At 33.6% G+C, this 20,270-nt stretch overlaps 1 protein-coding gene across 1 annotated transcript; it reads right to left on the bottom strand.

Moving 5' to 3' along the window:
* Nucleotides 1–4,550: 4,550 nt before the first annotated feature.
* On the bottom strand, nt 4,551–17,245 carry LOC127723265 (uncharacterized). The gene is made up of 2 exons (XM_052229832.1): nt 16,510–17,245; nt 4,551–5,780 (listed from the first exon to the last, which is right to left on the bottom strand). The coding sequence occupies exons 1-2, from the start codon at nt 16,605–16,607 to the stop codon at nt 4,727–4,729; spliced, it is 1,152 nt and encodes a 383-aa protein (XP_052085792.1). The 5' UTR covers nt 16,608–17,245; the 3' UTR covers nt 4,551–4,726.
* Between the last annotated feature and the right edge of the window lie 3,025 nt (nt 17,246–20,270).

Genomic DNA, 20,270 nt, shown 5'->3' with positions numbered 1-20,270 from the left:
ATTATATATTTGAAAAGAGCATAAAATCGAAAATTATATCTGAGGAAATCTATATCGATGATCCACCTTAATTTCAGTTAATATGATCATTCTTTGATAGTAATCATTTAGCATCGTTTTACATTAGAATGTGTTGTTGTCCGGTGTTCCGATATATCAGAGTAAAGAGTAAAGAGCTTAGTCTCGACGAATTTTTGCTGTATATTTTGATATTCTATTGAAAAGGTTGAGTGATTAATACTCATGCAAGACATATTCAACCCCGATAGATGTAAATTTGATGTGCAGTCACAACATTGTTGATGTTTGACTTCAGTTTTATATTTCTGTTTTTGTATTTGAGAACCTTTGGTGTTGATGTGCGTTGTAGTTATGTGATATGGTCTAGTTAGGTTAAAATAGAGGTTTGTGCTCATTTATCAACAATTAAAACAGAAAACCAACGGCCTGATTTATGCTAAAACCAAGTTCATTAGATGAAAATGTTATTCAGAAGTGTTGTAGGCAGTTTTTGGTAAATTATGACAAATTTTATATATTTTTTGTAAAATTATGCGTGTTTTGTTGGGTTATGTCATAACCAGAACCGAAGTGATGGAAGTGGGAAATTCCACTTATGAGCCACAGTAATTTACCTCTTTAACTTGCAGAAGTCACATATTGATTTAGGATTTTATATTGCTATAAATAGCAGAACCATATTGGATAGTTATTTTATTGTCATAATATATATTAATTACCCACACCACTTCATCGAACGCGGTCTCATCTCATGAATATCATTGACGACTGGCCTTATGAATATTAACGCCGGCTAGCTTCACACTAGTTCTCTGATAATGCCCAGAGGATACAATTCGATGGTTTAAGCATTATCCTTTATTTGTCGCCTAAAGTATTTTGAGGAAATGAGATCATCTACAAGACTAAAGTTTGATACAATACGAATAGTATGAGTAAGCAATTGATCTTTTTGGTAGTATTATCGTTTTGTGCCAAACAATTTTGTTAAAGCTTTGAAACATCGGGTAAACAGAACCAGCTTATGTTATTATTTTTCGAATTCCCAGTACAGTCTTTTACCACTAGTTCTTTTACCTCGTGTATTAAAAAGACGAATTTTTTAAGACACTTAAATTAGACAATTGCCACATTTGTTCTACCCCTACTGAATTTTGGCTGATGGTTTTAGCCATCATCACAATTTCTTATAATGAAATTATGAAAATAAATTAACAAGAACATTACAAAATCATGGATATGGCTTCTTGTTGGCAAACTTTTGCTAAATCGAGTTTGCCATTTTAGTAATTTGTAGTAATTTCAATCATAGTATATTTATTTTTGTTCGTGTCCCAAAATGTTGTCTCAATATTCAATAAGGTGTTTATTCTGGTAACTTAGCAACTGAATATTTTCATTACTTTCATTACAATAAGTATTTATAGATATCATACATTGGTCAATTCGTTTATTAAATTGGATCACAAATAAAGGGATTAAAGGTGGAATTTAATTAAAGGTGGTATTTCACATCCACAATTTTTATTGTAAACAAAATATTCTTTATAAAGCAAACATGTATAAACATTCTATTTATTTCCGGCTTAATTGAATTTAAAATGATTAAAACAATGCTTTTCTTCTACTGCTTTTTTTTGTGGGAGGAGCGGGTCATTGACGCTTAAATTGTATAAAGCACGAATAAAATGTTTCTTTTATTTTTTTTTCTGGTAAAATATGTAAGAATCTCACAATAGCGTGCATTCCTAAATTGTTCATGACGGTGAGTTATGAAATCTTTTCGGATGTAAAGCGGTAGATAGTAAAGTATTCGAAGGTATGATTTTTTTCAGATAAAGAATCGTCTCGATGGTCTTGTGCTTAGCGGGATCGTCCCGCGTGGGTTCGATCACTCAGCCGGGTCAACCCAAAGACTTGAAAACTGGTATTTGCTCTTCTCCATTTAACACGCGGAAAATAAGAGGGAAGACTGTTTAGCTTGGTGTCAGAATAATGTACCCGGTTGATTGACATATTACCTTGTGAACTAGCACGAGAAATCTCGGTATAGTACAAAGCAGGGTTCATATTCATATCTCATTAACATGTTCTCTTCCTGATATGCATGTGATATTTGCTACTGGACAAAAAGAAACAATCTATCTTTATCTTCAGATATGTACGTTTAAATTGGTTTTTACATCCGCAAGCATTTTTATACCGTATCTTTAGGATGGTTTTTTCAACTGCGTTACCTGTATTGCCGTTGTAATTGAGTTAAGTGTTGTTTTCTTAATTGATTTTAATTTTAAGTTCTATGGCGACAAGACTTCTATTTGACCCCATTGGCCCCCTTACCTGAGTATTTTGCTTTTTCTGTCAACCAGGGAGGTTCAAAACAACAAGGGGTAATATCTAACAAAACAGCCTCGCCACATGTTAATAGAGATGTCCAATATCAGGAACCTCGTCAGCGGATGTGTATAATATAAAAATAAGAAGATATGGTATAATTGCCAATGAGACAACACTCCAACAGAGACCAAGTGACATAGAAGTTTACAACTATAGGTCACCGTACGGTTTTCAACAATGAGCAAACCCATACCGCATAGTCACATATAAAAGGCCCCCAAATGACAAATGTAAAACAATTCAAACGAGAAAAATAACAACTTGATTTATGTACAAAACAATGAACCGAAAAACAAATATGATATACAGCAACAAACGACAACCACTGAGTTACAGGCTTCTGACTTAGGACAGGCACAAACAAAATGTGGCGGGGTTAAACTAGTTTGGTGGCGCCAAACCCTCCCCCTAATCTGGGTCAGTGGTGTTACAGTACATAATAAGAACAAATTATATAAATCAGTTGAAAAGGGTTTAACTCATCAGATCGATACAAAGTAGAAAAACATCTAATAAAAACACAGACCGGACGTGGCAGGGTATACATATACATACCCACAACAAAAAATACACTAACACAGCCAATAACAACTAATAAAAAATTCACGCATCTAAGACTATAAAATATCAATCAGAACACAACCAACATCAAATGATTTAATGTAAAGACGCCTTTAACAGGCAGACAAAAACATGACCTTGTGTAATGCCAAGATACAGTTATCGACAGATTGTAGAACTAGAACCATGAATGTGTATAAAAATAGTTTTATTTTAATTTACTGAAAACAAAATCAATAGTTATACCAATAAAACAATATTCAAAGATTTAATTACAGCCTTGAATTGGTTACCTTTTAGAATAATTTTATTTAAAGGATTGACGAGGTTACCCGAATCGTATCTAAATTTCCGGGCTAGGTTTACATCACCGTACAGATTGGGAAGTTTTCTACTGGTACAACCAAACTTCCAAACCAAATCTTTGTATCTATGGAAGAATTCAGTGAAGGCTTTTGAGTAATTTGTGGTAACGAAATCCCTGACTAAATAATTTACTATTAATACATAGATTACGTTCATTGAAATCCAAAACGTCATAAAAGACATGGGCAAAGCGAACGAGAAATATAAACACCGTAAGATGGTGCCAAGAATAAAAATATCATAATGTTTTATGTCTTATGAACATTGTTGAATGCTAATGGATGTCAAGGACAATTCTTTTATGGTCGATCCCTGTTTTTTCACGACATGATAGACTCGGGGGTTCATTTAGTCACGCTAGACAAACGGTATAGGCATACTTTTTCTTGAATGGTTGTTGTTTGCTATAAGTCCAGTGGCAAATATTTCATGCATGTTAAGGCCGAGAACAACTTAACAATAAATATGATAGGTATTTACCTGCAAACGGTGGCGACACGGATGATTGAGGGGAAATTTGGACTGCCACTGGAAAATGAGGGTATTTTGGATAGGGCATACATTTAGTCTTGCAACAGGTCACCTATTGACCCCTCAAACAGGTACTACAAGGGTTCTTAACGTACAGATGGAGTGGCACTCTCTACACGAGGCATCGGATTTAACGTCCCCATTCTAACCAGACGTGGCTGCGAATTTATACATCCAAACAACCAAACGCCCCACTTTTGAAAGGGTTTTTAACTGCCTGTCGGAAGAAGACAATGAGTGACTATATTTCTATTCCCCGGTCACCCTTCGGATGTAATGCATGTGTTCATAACGAGAACAAATTAACAATAAATACAATATGTTGATCCTTTAATAGGGGTCGACCGGGATGATAAGCGGGAAATTTGGACTGCCACTGGAAAATGAGAGTATATTGGATGAAGGCAGAAATTTAGCCTTGTAGGAGTCCACCTACGGACCCCCTCAAAGAGGTGTTACAATAGGTTTTAACGTGCAAAGGGCCTGTCACTCTATCTTCACTAGGCATCGGATTTAACGTCCCCAATCTGACCGGACGTAAGTTCGAATTTATACACTCCGCACAGTCAACAGATGCCCCACTTTTGCAACTTTTATTGTTGAAGTTATTCTGTTGATCTCCCGATATACCTGGTGTGTGTATGTGGTTGTCAAAAGGTGTAGAAATGTTTAAACTATGTGCTCTGTTATTTATATAAAAGATGTTTTAAATTACAATAGTCATAATGATTCTTCACGCAGGCTCTTGTAGTTCAATACCTAAATCGTACATTTTACAGGATTACTCTGAATTTGAGATCAATAGTACCAATATTATACTTCAGGAACAAGAAAATGAAAAAGATTTGTTTTATCGAACTGAATTTAATGACATTTGTTTTTGTATATGGAAAATGCGTTTGGCCTCATGATAAATAGCGTAGTCAGCTGACAGCGCTTCTTGGATGTATAAGTCGTCCTTGAAATTCACGAAATCATCGTTTTCATCTTCAATTTCCTCGTCATTTTGGTGAAAACTGTTTGTATTTAAAGCTCTGTTTGTCTGAATTTCCTTATTAAGATGAGCTCGTGATGGACTTTTGAAGTCACAGTTCGTAAATGGAAGTTTGAATGACTTTTCAAGCATGCTTAGTGACAGGTCAAGTTCTTCGCTTAATCCAATGAAAGAGATCATTCTATGTAAATTATTTACAATGTACTGTGTTATGTTATTTTTGAAATCGACTATTAATTTGTCTAAAACTAAATTATTTTTAGTCCAACATGATAGTTTTCTGCTATTCATATTTGACGAAATATTAAAGCTTTTTAAATAATCATCATTGCAAAAATGCGGAGAGAAAAGTAACTGTTTTAATAACACGTTTCCCTGGCTAAGGATCCAACTCCTTAAAGACATATCACGAGGATCAGACGAACCACAAAATTCGTCATCAGGAAATGTTTGACAATGGTTATGACTAGATATAAGCCTCTCTAGGGGGTCTCTTAAAAATATCACATATGAACACATTTGATTGAGATTTTCACACATTCCGAAACTGAATTTTCCTCTGTGAATTTTAATTCTATCTTTGTACTTATTTGTTATCTTATTTCCGGAATCCCATAGTGCTCTGTTTTCGCTTGTCATTAATGGCGACATTGGCAAGTCATACGAATTTGAAATATTATTCAAACATCTTATCATATTTGAACCACCAGTTCTTGGATGATGAATGAATACTAAACTGGAATCTGTTAGTGGTTTGTCAACTGTATATACTCTTCCGCTCATGAAGTAGTTCTGATGCATGTTTTTGTGACGTATCCATGGCGTTATTTTAGTCATTATACTCTCTAAAGTTGCTGTATTGTAGTGTCCTGCATTAGATCTTGAGATATTCCGGGGATGAGAGGAACCTCTGAAATAAAAAAAAAAAAGGATTATAAATGGTTCGTCTGTTCATAAACGATAGCAACATTTGAGGATAACTGTATCAATGTAATAACAATTTGCTAGGGAAGTCATATTCAGTAGTAAGTTAAAGGAGAAGAATTCTTGCATGATAAAGCAATCTTGTTTTGACCACTTAAAAGCATTGATAGTTTTATCAAATACTATCCTTAAGATATTAGTCTATCAGATATCACTGTGGTTTCAAACTTTTGCACTTCAGGCAAATCTGCCAACATTGCCTCACTATGAGACCTTGTCATTGATATTCACATATGCCTTTCACGAAAAGTAACTTGCTACCATTTATCTTCGATGTAAATGTTTTTTGCGGTAAGGCCTTTTCAAAGTTGGCTAATATCCAAATTGTCAAAACCATGTAAGTACAATAGACGTCCAGTTGATTTGAACTTTGGTAATATAGATAATTGTTTCATTGGCAATAACAACACATCTCCTTATTTTCATATTATAGGTCTATGCAGAACAATCTTTGGCGCCGAGTTCACAATCCTCAAAATTCATACATCAAATTAAGACTTGATAATGATGTTTTATTAGGTAATTTTTTAAAGATGGAATGGCAGATACAACCACCTATTGGACTTTGTCTAAGAGATTTGAATGGCAATTTCATGCAAAGCAGTCCACAACATTGATATTTAACTATCAGAATCTAGGAGAAAGGGTAAAACCGTCGCTTCGAAGCTGTTAACTAAATCAACACATTCAAGTTTGTGTTAAAAGGGCCAACATGTTTTGTTCATACCACAACAATTCGAAATTTTATTTAAACGTTTAATATCAAGCGGTACTTGTCAGACATGTCGAGCTGAATTTAACGTGCTACCTATATTAGCAAGGCAACATTCCACGGAATGAGTCGAGGTTATGTCAACGAAACGCACGCGGACTTTTTAGACCAACGATATTACCATACGTAACTATTGGTGGTATATTCATTTGTGTAACCAACACATTCTACGGGGTTTATTTTGTATTTTCAACATTATATAAATTTCATTTTTTCCATTGGTCCCGTGGATTGTGGACATGAATATTTTTACAATCATTTTGAAAAGAAAATTTTAAGAAATCTTGTTCAAATTGGAATCGTTTTGAAACGCTTGAAATCAGTTTGCATTTTATATTAGGGATCATAAAGTATTCATCTTTATATCGAAATTATATTATTACAACTAGAAGCATATAAATACAGATTTGGCGCCCTATTTATCGTTTTGAACATGTATGAAACATTTGCCACCTGACGTTAACCAAATAACAACAAATCCTATTAAAAGGTTAATTAAGAACAAGACGGTTCCCCATTACTGATCTCAAGGAGTATGGTTACTAGAAGATTGTTCCATGGAATAAAAAGGGAACTCTAGACACATACAGAAATGCTGTTTGTTAAAAATGTTCTTTTTTCATTCATTCAAAGAAGGTCTGGTAGAGAACAAAAAAAAAATATAAGAAGATTTGGTATGATTGTCAATGAGACGACTCTCAACCAGGGACCAAATGATGTAGTCTAGAGCAGGAACATATATATTGTTAGATATACTGTTCCCAGTCTAGAGCTAACAACTATAGGTCACCGTACGACCTTCAATAAGCAAAAACTATACCGCATAGCAAGCTATAAAACTCCTTTATGGAACAGATATTTGTACTTCAGCACCTAGGCAAAGATGTGTCCACTGACCCGCCTTAGATTGTTTAAATTAAAAAAAAAAATATTAACAATACTTTAATACGATATATATACTGATCTTTTTTAGCGAACATTCCAACCATATTTTATCTTATAATTACATTACCTTTAACAATCGATCAGTGTTTCATTTCTCATTCAACGAACTCAAACTACATTTCCTGGCTCAATGGAAGTCAACTTGGTGTGACAATTATGTTTTTTAAGTTCGTATTAAATCTTTTTAACTGTAAAATTATTTAATAATTTGTTTAAGATTAAAATCTGTCAGCGGGACAATGAACAACTAGAAACCTGATAAAAATTTATTAAATCATTCAAAATTTCAATAAATATCGTTAATAACAACTGTGATGTACAAAACTGTCCCATTATTTTTAATTTCTGCACACAAAAACAGCATCAAGCATGTTAATTAAACGCACCGAGTGACTCGTGCCAATCATTCAGACGCTTGTTTATATAACTCCTGCCATACTGACATTGACAAGATCCTAACCAGTTACTGACAGCTGAGGGTGTATGGGGAGCTACATGAAAACTTTGTTTGTTGTTCGAGAAAACGAGCCGGTAGGATGTGAGGTTTTAAGGAAATTTAAATGCGCTATGAAAATAGAAAAGATATCTCATTAGATTCGTTGTACTCTTTGGATTAGAAAAGTCTATTTAATACAAATCTTAAGGAAAATTTTGATTGTGATTTGGAAAGACATCTTACTAAATTCGCTGTACTCTTTTGATTGGAGAATCCAGCTTGCTACTTAGGAGTTTTTAAGTTACCTGGTTGTTTTTTACGGGTAGTAAGCGACTTTAATGGAAGGTTACATAGGAAAAGTGTAAGGTACAGACATAACGATGGCTATTGATAGAAGTTTTTTTTGAGATACAAAAATAACAATCGCCATTGATAGAAGATTCTTGGGAAATACAAGAAGATTGTTAAATAATAATTAGGATTTCGTACTTTTACTTTAAATATTGTAATAATAATTACGTCCTACTCATAAAAAACCTGAGTTGTATCATTAAATACGTCAAGCTGTAAATCGTCCCCATTCTATAAAAATTATGTCATTAACACCTGGACAGGCCCGATATTGGGGTGGTTTATCTAGATCACTACTGCAATATCAAGGAAAAACTTGCACTTGCCTAATATTGTTCAATTACTCATTTATTTGTGGTTCTTTTTCTATAAAATTTGGAATTTAAGCATTAAATATCAATCTCTACCATAATATGAAAACAAAATACATGTAACAGCACCCCTTCTAGTCCTTAGTGGCATATTATAAGTCCTTGGTGCACGCTACTGCCCCCTTTTTAATCTGGATGAGTAGATTGACAGAATGCACACTTACATCAAAAAAAATATATCAGCAAAGGAAGAGCACTTTTCAAAAATAAAACCTAACAACAAACAAAAAAAAAACAAAAAAAAAACAATAAAAATAAATGGAGAATGTGTCCATGGGACACAAATGATGCCCCCACTTTTTCTATTATGATATTTCTTTTCCTGTCCCTTGGTTTACCGCTTGGTGCGTGCTTTTTCTCAGGAACGTACCTCATAGTTTACAGTTATCAAGATGTATCTTGAAAAGTATAAAAAAAACAATTGATGGGTTTAATGGGGGGGGGGGGGGGGGGGGGGGGTCGTATCTAATTAGGCCGTGTCTTTTTTTATTCGCTTGTTTCGAGAAATATTATAGATAGGCCATATATTTTCAAGTAATTTTCAAATATTTCTTAAATTTGATTAAGCCAACTACAAATCTGTGTAAAAGGTCTTATTTGAACTAAATACCGATTTGTACAGAAATCAAGCCGTTAGTTTTCTCGTTTGAATTGTTTTACATTTGTCATTTCGGGGCCTTTTATAACTTATACTATTCGGTATGAGTTTTGCTCATTGTAAAAGGTCGTACGGTGTCGTATTGTTAACATCCACGTCATTTGGCCAGTCTCTGGTGGAGAGTTGTTTCATTGGCAATCACACCACATGATCTTATATTTATAAGGACATTAATATGACTAAGATTCAAATATGTTCCTTTTATTTGATAATTGTTTGAATAATTTAAATTGAGTTTTAATTGTTTTTGGTCACAGATTATCCAAATCCTATACTAGCAAGAAGACGAAAAACTAAGAAAAACACAGCTTAGGCCTCATATGTTTAATCCTTTGTTTTTGATTTTTCTTCAAAATAAATAAAGGACAAGTTTCGTCACGATACATCAATTTCCTGATGGTATAGCGTCATGCTTGGCTTCAAACGAACGTGTTAACTTGCGTAAAAATACAAATGTTTGCATTGAACGTGTACACTGAATGGCTAATTAACCTAAGCTAGTATCTGGAACAATTAACTTTTATTACCTGTGTGGTCTTTCAAACAAAGTTAAATACTTTAAATTATATGATTTAAAATTCTTGCTAAATACAAGAAATCACGAAAGTCGCAAACAAAATATCACATTATATCAAGACCTAATCGACCCATTAAGGCATTTAAGCTTTAAAATATATTACTAAACTGCTCTGACGCAACATTATTTTACAAAAATCCATTGAGACTTAATGCTTGTAGGTGAAAAGGTTTTAATTGAGGGCTGTCATAAATGTTGCGTCAAATTAGTTAAGTTATAATTCTTAATTGTCCACTTATTTATCATACTCTTGTCGAAGAATTATTGACGAAACAAACATAAACGAATTAAAAGATTTTGGGTTTACTTCGTTGAGGCAACAACCCAACGACACAAAAAACCAAACAGACATCTAAAGAATTACAATAGATTTGGCAATATAACCGTTTATTTGTTCTCTCAGTAGTGGAACACAATGCATAGAATGTGATAGATAAATATTTGCTCAATCTTTTGTTTTATATGTTCATGTATAGTATTTTGTAGCCTGTTGTTTGTGTTTATAGATATAAGAAGATGTGGTATGAGTGCCAATGAGACAACTCTCCATCCAAGTCAAAATGTATAAAAGTAAACCATTATAGGTCAAAGTACGGTCTTCAACACGGAGCATTGGCTCACACCGAACAGCAAGCTATAAAGGACCCCAAAAATTACTAGTGTAAAACCATTCAAACTGGAAAACCAACGGTTCTCTTTTTTGCTATATTTTTGTCGATCTCTCTTACATTACATTTATGAGTTTTGATTGTGCCTTTGGTATCTTCCGCCTCTTTTAATAAGTTGACAAGAATTTTAAGTGTTGAGGACATATTTACATCCATCAATATTGCCAAATGTCACATAGCTCTAAATGAAGTCAGAAAAGTAAAATATGCCAAATGTCACATAGCTCTAAATGAAGTCAGAAAAGTAAAATATGCCAAATGTCACATAGCTCTAAATGAAGTCAGAAAAGTAAAGTATGACATGTATACAGGCACGTCTCAAGGATGTAAAACATCTTCGAAAAAAGGCTAATGCGGAAGTCTTCCTGACATTTTGTTAATGCAGCTGATTAAACATTTAATTTACTTTGTGGATCAGGAAGTCATTAAAAAGCATACAGTCACCCTGACGAGAGCAATTCCTGTACCACTGCATGGAGCCAGTGTTAAAACAAATAGCCATTACATCATACAACGGGAAACGACTTGAAAGAGGTTAAAAAACAAGATCAAATTATTTATATTTAACGCAATGGATTTATATACAACAGTCAAAGTATATAGTGAGGGGTGGAAGGACACTTTTCGGGACGTCGAGATTTGGGCTTTATTTTTGTGGGAATTCGGGACTGGGCATTTATTTTCGCGGGAATTTTGGATTTACACTTACCGGGAATCGGGAATTAATGGCTAGTTTTTCGGGATCCGGGAAAGAATACTTAACATTTTTCGGAAATTCGGGATGATACCCCTCCTTCCGCCCCTCTATAGTCGTTGTTGAAATGAAGAGTCAGACAATTTTTTCTTAATTAAAGATAATATAAAGAATGGAGAAAGAGCAATTTAATTTTTTTTTAAAATTTATACTCCAAATTTTACCCAAGAATAAGAAAACTTCATGATAAAGATCGGTATATATATGCATTGATTAACTCATTCTTAGTCGAATGATATAATTTCGCAAACTGTTTTTTTTTGCAGTTCTTCAATGGCCGAAAGCAACTTTGACGTCAAAGTTCTTGCCTTCTTCTGTCGTAAGGAAAAGTGACAACAACTGGTGATATCAAACCGAAACCATACATGTTTTTTTCCCACATCTCTTAAAATTTTCCACATATCGTCCAAAATTGATTAGAGAGACGGATTCAAACACCACAGCTCTTGTGATATGATACGACTCCACACTTTGAACAGGCACATTTTAAATATAATGGAAAACGCTCGCCACACCTCTCGTTCTAAATTCGACAAAATAATGGTATCGGTTAGAGAAATGTCAGATAACACTAGCTCGAATCATTGAAAGACTATATACTACATTTTGAGTGCTAAAAAGAGGGCAATAATAATTTTACCATATAACCCCTCTCTAACGAAGGGGATATATTGCTTTGCCTTTGTCAATCCGTTTATCCTATGACATTTTCGTCGCTCATTTTCTCAGAAATATATATCAGAGCTTCATGCATATAAGCATGCTACTCAGATCTGTACTTCGTGTCTTTTTTGTTGTAGGGATGTATAAGTACTCTTCCACGTCCACTCTGTGTTTTTGTGCTTTGTATCGATCTGATGAGTTAAGCCCTTTTCAACTGCTTTTTATAGTTTGTTCATATGTTGTACTGTTACACCACAGTCCCAGGTTAGGGGGAGGGTTGGGCGCCCGCTAACAAGTTTAACCCCGCCACATTCTGTATGTGCCTGTCCCAAGTTAGGAGCCTGTAATTCAGAAGTTGTCGTTTGTTGCTGTGTATCATATTTGTATTTCGTTCATTATTTTGTACATGAATCAGGCCGTTAGTTTTCTCGTTTGAACTGTTTAACATTTGTCATTTCGGGGCCTTTTATAGGTGACTATGCGGTATGGGTTTTACTCATTATTGAAGGCCGTACGGTGATCTATAGTTGTTAACTTCTATGTCGTTTGGCCTCTGGTAGAAAGTTTTCTCATTGGCAATCATACCACATCTTCTTTTTTTTATGTACTGTGTGATATGTTTTCGTATCCGTCGCTGATTAACTTCATGTTTACTGAATACTTATAGCGAGGTGTAATTACTGAGCAATGGCGCACATTATAGCTTTTTATGTATGGAAAGTATTAGGATATGTCCATATTTGGTTTACTTGTGTAGTTTTTTTGCTGCCTTATTGTCATTTACACAGCAAATAAAATAGAGAATGGAAATGGGGAATGTGTTAATGCAAAGAGACAACAACCTGATCAACGAGCAGAAAACAGCCCGAGGCCATCAATGGGTCTTCAACACAGCGAGAAAATCCCGCACCTGGAGGCGGGCCTCAGCTGGCCCCTAAACACAAATGTGTACTAGTTCAGTGAAAATGGACGTCATACTAAACTCCGAAACATATAACAAATAACATACAAGACTAACAAAGGTCAGAGGCTCCTGACTTGGGACAGGCGCAAAAATATACGGCGGGTTAAACATGTTTTGTGAGATCTCAACCCTGCCAGTATATACCCCTTTATTCATGTCTTTAACCAATTCTCTGACACACAATTAATCTTCCTGCTTAGTTAATATTTGCATTATTTTCTCTTGACAAAGGAGTATGCACTTGACGTCACAAACTGGTGTGGCACTTGCATGCATTATAAATCACATGCCATTCTGGAAGCAATGCTACATTTATCATGGTGCATGTGTTGCTGTTATTTACCACATCTATTTTGATGTCAGATAGAATTAAGCACAGTTTTTGTAACAAATAATAACAAACGAATAAATTAATTAAAAAACCCACAAGCTATTCGCCAACGTGTCTGCATTTTGATATTTATTTAAAAATATTTTTTTTTATTTAAATATAACAGGCAATTAATTCCTTCGTTCTTTTAAACGATGAGCTGAAATTGGTTCAGATTCACAGCAGCTATTTCTTTCGTATCGTAAAAATTAAAATGAACATTTTGATAGATTCTTTAATTGTTCTTAACTTAAGGCTGCAACTCCCTCAATTCAGTGTTTGCTATTTCTGAATCAAAAGTGAAGAACTTTCAGTTGCCGAACCCTAACATTTTGTACAACGTCACGTTAGAAACCAAGAACATGGGGCGTCGTGTTACATTATGTGGTATTCCTTTTTTTTAACCTTATCATGCTTATACTGGATTTATTTTGTTCCTATATACATGATATACAAGGAGGTAGTGATATGTCAGGTGAGCTGCACTGTGTAAGAAGATCAATATCATGCAAACATTTTTTTTTTAATTTTAAATAAAAAAAACTAACAGAATGATCAGATTATACCCACTAATATCACGACTGCTATCAATATTACAAATAACGCTTTCACATTTTGTAAAATTGTTTCGATTTATCATTCCGAAGTAAATCAAATAATCTGAAGTTTTGACAGGGTTAATATTTAAACAAATTATGCCAACTGTTTTATTGAACAAAAATAACAAACTTCGATAGCATGCATGGTAACTTGTGCAACAGAAGTTATTTATTAAAGATATTTATCAAAACTTTCTCGTTCAAGGAGAACTTCATAATACCACCACCGTTGACTTGTACAATGTAATAAATTGACAAATCTAATATATAGAAGTTATCGTAATAAAAAAATCTAATATTTTTTTGTGACAAATGCCAAGTCTGGGGAGCTACCAATGTAAAAATGTTGCCATAATGGGACAATGTTTTCTAAAATGTTGTAGGAAAACTGAAGGTTAAAATATGAGTCAAAATTTTTTAATTAGTCACGATTTCATGTAAACTTTACAATTCGTATTGCAAAAATATAATACTGAAATATAATAAGATATGAGAAAGAAGATGTGAGATAACTTCAATGAGACAGCAACCTAGCAACTGATCTTATTGGTAATGATAACATAATGATAACATAAATGAATATCAGGAGCAAAAATGAGGTTATCTTACAAACGCAAATATACAGAAATACACGAGCATAGACCTTAAGGACAGGTCTGCATCTACACAGTACAAGAGAAAAACTCCGCAATAAATATGAAAAGATGGAGAAGTTAGGTATACGTCAATGAAACAGTGTATGGGCCTTCTCATTGTTGATAGCCACACGGTTGCCTATAATTACTTACATCCACTTCATTTGAACTTGGGTGGATAGCTGTCTCATAAGCAATCATACCACATCTCCTTATGTTTATATTCTTTAGTAATAATATGGTTTTACATGTACTAGTGAGGCCAATCTATACAATTACTTTTTGACACATGCACACTACATTTTAAAAGTAGATGCATCGCATTTAGATTCTTTAGATGATTTTAAGTGATGATAAATGAAGCCAGCAGTAGTTTACCGATGTTCAAAAGGAGCGAGACCGGGTGCTTCGACAGGGTAAGCGTCCTCTGCTATACTTGCGAATCCACAAAATGAAGCATCCGTCACATTTTTGTCTAATCTTTTTGTTGTGACAATTCATATGTTCGCAGAACAGAATTGAAAAAATACTGTAGTTGTGTTCGGACGGTTCAGCACCTGCATCTTTTATTTCGCGCCGGGGCCACCCAGAAAGCTTAATTAATTTCTGTTTTTTTTCGCTTACAAATGTTTCTCGGTTAGTAATGCAAATGCTTATGTTATTAATAATGTAATTATTAATTGAATCTTGCAGCTTGAGGGACATGACACATCTTGAGAAAATGGTCTGTTTAACGATCCTCAAATACAAAATACCATGTTGCATCTGTAATCCGAACTAAGGGGACAGAATATGCTCTAACAATATGATTAAACCACCAAAATTAATCCTGAACTAAATCATCAATTGAATTACCATCTTGATATTCATCAATGTCAGAGAGGATGAAGTAAATATTATTGACACCACATGTACGTCGGAAGCGTGCTAACCGACTCAAGTGAAGATGACATGATAAAATAGATTTATCAGGAAGCTAATGTCGTAGCCAACAAAAACATTAATTGTTGACTGTGTAAATGTTTAAATTAATTATCCAGTTCTTCTATTGTTAAACTGCCATTATATTTGACATTAAGTAGTTTAAATCTAGACCGATGCATAGACTATTGTATTTTAGTACGTTGACAAGTGCCCGTTTGCTTTTTATATTTGTTTAAGATTTTAAAAATCCTTATTTTGACATGTGTCAAACTAAATTCGTTCTGTCAGATAACGAGGCGATTAAGAAGGGGAAAATAAAAGAGCATGTGGTTTCGATTTTCATGAAGGTTATTATTAAATGTCAATGGTTTTATGGGTCATGTAACAACCATTTTGATGTTTGATAAACAGTTGTAATGTTTTTTATTTGAAATTTGTGACAAAAAATCTTATAAATTCACTTCTGGGTCTCATATAAAATTCATACTTTCTGTTTCATAGCACCACCAATATACGAAACAGTACACATACAGCAACATATTTATACAAATGTTGCATTTTACAAACAAACTAATACAAATCTATTAATTCCTATACTATTGTGTACAGCGTTACGATTTGCTCTATCCAATCTTTGCATAAATGAAACAAAACAAATACTTTATGTTCTCTTGTTTAAATGGAAATTCTTTTCTATTGTATTTGCTAATTTCCACTTAAAACCCTATTCGCTATTTAGTTTTTTTTTACATTTAAGTACGAAACCTTTGACAAACAGGCCAAAGTTATTCGAATGTCAATTAAAATAACGCTTATTGAATTCGTGCGTCCGAAGCGCTTTTCTGGATTTACCTTAATCAGGAAACTCAAACGTTAATATTTGAAAACCAGCCGGGATGTATAGATACGTGAAAACTTTATGATCAGAAGGGACAAAAAATAATAAATAATGATAAATTTTTTATTACCTGTAATTTGGTTTCCTACTGGTGTAAAACAAAGCTATAGTTCCTAACACACCAACCACTAATAATAGTGAGTTAATTGTCAACGTAGAATTCTCCATAATTTATTGTTCCATCGTTTTTGAATGAAATCCACGTGTTTTCCAGATTCCAGGTTCAGAAAATCAGAAAAGAATAAGCTTAATACAGTATGTATCAATTATTTTTCTTTGACAACGTAACATGAGTGCATATGATTATTAAAAAAAAAAACTACTTTTGATAAAGTCTCCGTGCGAAACAATACATCACTCTTCAAAAATATATGAAAACTTTAAACTGGTCAATATTTTCCTCAGTTACCGTAAATAACAGTTCCGCGGCGCAGTTAACCAATTTGTCACTAATCGACCCACGGTGCACCTGGATAAATAACAAAAGTTCGAAGTGTTCAGATACAGAGTAAGTTCCCTCTGTGCTTCAAGTTAAAATTCAATAACTCCCCTACTGAACATCAAGTTCAAAAATTGAAGTATTTTTCATAATCTATGAATAATATAACACCCGACAGAAGTTTAATACTGTATGTGATTGACAGATGCCATTCAGTTTGAGAAGTTTAATAAGTCGAATTAAACTGCCATTCATTCAAATCGATCACATACGGCGCTAGCCACTTAGCTTTACCTCCTATAAATAATCTTTAAACTAAAACTGAAGGATAAACATTGCAGCGTTAATCTCTAAACTACAGAGTAAACTGAAACGGTACTGTTTTACATAATAAACGATAGGGTTTCATTTCTCATCAATCATCACAACTGATTAATTTCCCGTCTGTGAGGTTCTTTACGAGTAACAATATATTTTAACGACTAAAGTAGATGATAGCTTAATAATGTTGAGAATGCATATATGCTACCTCCTTGCATTTTTCGGATGTCAGAAAGTTATACTTTTTAATGAGGTATTTTTATGGTCCAACATTTTCTGTTACTTCATGCAGTAGGTAGTCCTTTTGCGAGAATAACCTAAACAGAAAAAAAAATACTGAATTGAAAAAAAAAATGATATTATATTGTCAATGCATCATTGAGGTATTTTTATCGTCCGGCATTTTCTGTTACTCTATGCAGTAGTCCTGTTGCGAGGAAAAGCCCACAGAAAGCAAAGAAGTTGAACTGGTAAAAATTGTGATTATATTGTCAATATTTTGCGGCACAATTGAGTTTTTGTTTTATCGTCTGATATTCTCTACTACTCTTTGCAGGCAAGAGTCCTGTTGTGACTAAACCGCAAAGAAAACAAAGATCAATTGGTAAAATATATGATCATATTGTCAATGATTTTAGATTGCATGGTTTGTTTGTCAGCGGATCAAACCAAAAAGGACCTATAGTATAGCCAAATCCTGACAAGGAATCAGAACTATGCACGCGGGAGATAAATTCCTTGATTCAAAATTATTTCCAAAATTTCAAAACAACAAATTTTAATCAAACAATATCAGTATATTCTCATACCAGTACCGAAGTACTGTCTACTTGGCTGGTGATACCATCGGGGAATAAAAGTCCATCAGCAGAGGTATCGACCCAGTGGTAGAAATAACATAAACGGTACCAATTTACATGCACCAGATGCGCATTTTGACAGTTAATGTCTCTGCAGTGATGCTCGAGGCCAAAATATTTGAATATCAAAAATCTAATACTAATGTTGAAGAGCGGATCAAATCAAAAAGGACATAACGTATAGCCAAATCCGAACAAGGAATCAGAGCCATGCACGAGGGAGATATATTCCTTAAATTAAAATTATATCCATATCCGTATTTTCATGCCAGTACCGAAGTACAGGCTACTGGGTTGGTGATACCCTTGAGGACTAAGTTGTCCTTTGCAATGCCCTGTGATGTTCTAACGTAGTTTTCTTTCCCCCTGTTTTGACTGAATTTCTTTGATGAAATATAGTCTAAATAAATAATAAGGAGGATATTATGATACACGTAGAGTGGATTTTGTGGTTTTACGCAACACACATCTAGATAGTACGACTATCTAGTCAAATGTTCTGTTTTTTTAAACTTTTTTTACTACAATTGTTTTGGTGATCGGTATTTTAAACGAGGATGATTGTTGTTTTTTAATGAGTTTTGCTCCTACAATGTCTTTTTTTTATGGAACAAACCATGAGTTGGTCAGCCAAGAATCTTTATTACTCTAACATGTGTCCCATTTCACAGACACAGTAAATAGTTTGCTAGGATATTCGCGATTACGTATAATGTGTATTTTCAAACCAAACATGTTTAAGTAATCTGCAGCTGTTATATGTTTTTTTCTTTCATACGGAATCCGTACCATTAAACAAGCAACGAATAAACGACATATATATATATATCATGAAGTACAAAATCTCTATCTAAATTTCTGTATTCTTCGAAAACTGTATTTCATTAAAGAGTATAGAGGTAGCATAATGTTACATTTATTATCAACGTTCTATTTTATCACAATCTTTCATTTTGATATGAATATTAAGTGGAGTCATGTTACTGTGACCCTTCCGGAGCACACAAGGCTATCCGAGGGCTCTCGGTTATAAAATTTTACTCATTATTCGGAGTACAAACTTCATGCGCGAAATACCAAATACGGTAATTTGATTGGTTGAATTATGAGTACGATAATCTAAGCTTTATTCTACATGGACCGATCACTGGAGTTAATTTTGGTTGTAGTCCGGCCTTTCCCTTTTCTGAAAATCAGACAATAAATGTATTGTTTTTTGAAGGATTTGAGAGCATCAATTTGTGTAATTTGATGTTCGAAATTAGAATGAACTGACGACACGTCAACAGAGCCAGTAAACGGTTTTTGCGACCGTCAAATGAAAAAAGAATGCCCTCTTATCTTCGAAAAATGCTGTTATCTCAATTCTGATGCACCCGAAAGAATCATTGTTAAATCATACATTAAAAATCATTTACGCGACCTCTGCGCTTGCATCTGCAAATTCAGACAATTAATCGTGGAATTGATATCATGAAATTTTATGGCGTTTATCTCGTTTTATTCATATTAGTGATTAACTGAACATATTTTTTTCAATGTTTAACTATTTATAGTTTATATGCTATTAAATTAACGATGTAATATTTCATGGCATCGATTTCATTTGAAAATGATAGTTTTGATGTACAAATTTTCTATTCTTTTATTTACATAGACATGTATCTTTGACAATATTTGTTTTTCATCAACAAAAAATGAAGGTTTCGATAATTAACTCACAATAAAGATAAGATAGTGTAGATGCATAAATCAATGGGATTCATGTAGAAATAGAATTAAGATATCAGTAATGCTTATATTTATACATTAGACTGGAGAGTAAAAAAATATCTTTTCATAATATAACACAAGTCGGGGGAAAGTATTATAATAGCTATTCTTATAATAAAGTATCAATGATCATACTAAATATCTCCATCACCACAATGATAAACATTCCATTCTTGTATATTCATCAAATATCGTTATTTTAACAAAAAGAGTAGATTCATTTACTTGCAGGTTTTTAGCGAATGTTGTCAGATAACAGTGAAGAATATTACGACGTAGGGGAGTTTATTTTTAAATTACAAGCAGACCACTTAATACATTTCTGTTATGTTCCTTTTGCAGATTGGAATAATGTTTTATAATTCATTAGAGACAGCCAGCCGGCGCTCTTTTTTAGGGAATAAAATATAAACAATGATAAAGCAATACAACATTTGT

Source organism: Mytilus californianus, unplaced genomic scaffold, assembly GCF_021869535.1.
Source record: "Mytilus californianus isolate M0D057914Y unplaced genomic scaffold, xbMytCali1.0.p SCAF_13, whole genome shotgun sequence".
NCBI classification, from domain to species: domain Eukaryota; kingdom Metazoa; phylum Mollusca; class Bivalvia; order Mytilida; family Mytilidae; genus Mytilus; species Mytilus californianus.
This window is presented reverse-complemented; position numbering and strand designations above follow the sequence as displayed.

Bases quoted from the DNA above. Each gene is read 5' to 3' on its own strand.
- LOC127723265 (XM_052229832.1), bottom strand. From the start codon at position 16,607: ATGGAGAATTCTACGTTGACAATTAACTCACTATTATTAGTGGTTGGT. The intron at 5,781-16,509 runs GTAATAAAAAAT...TTTTTATTTCAG, and splicing joins AGTAGGAAACCAAATTACAG to AGGTTCCTCTCATCCCCGGA.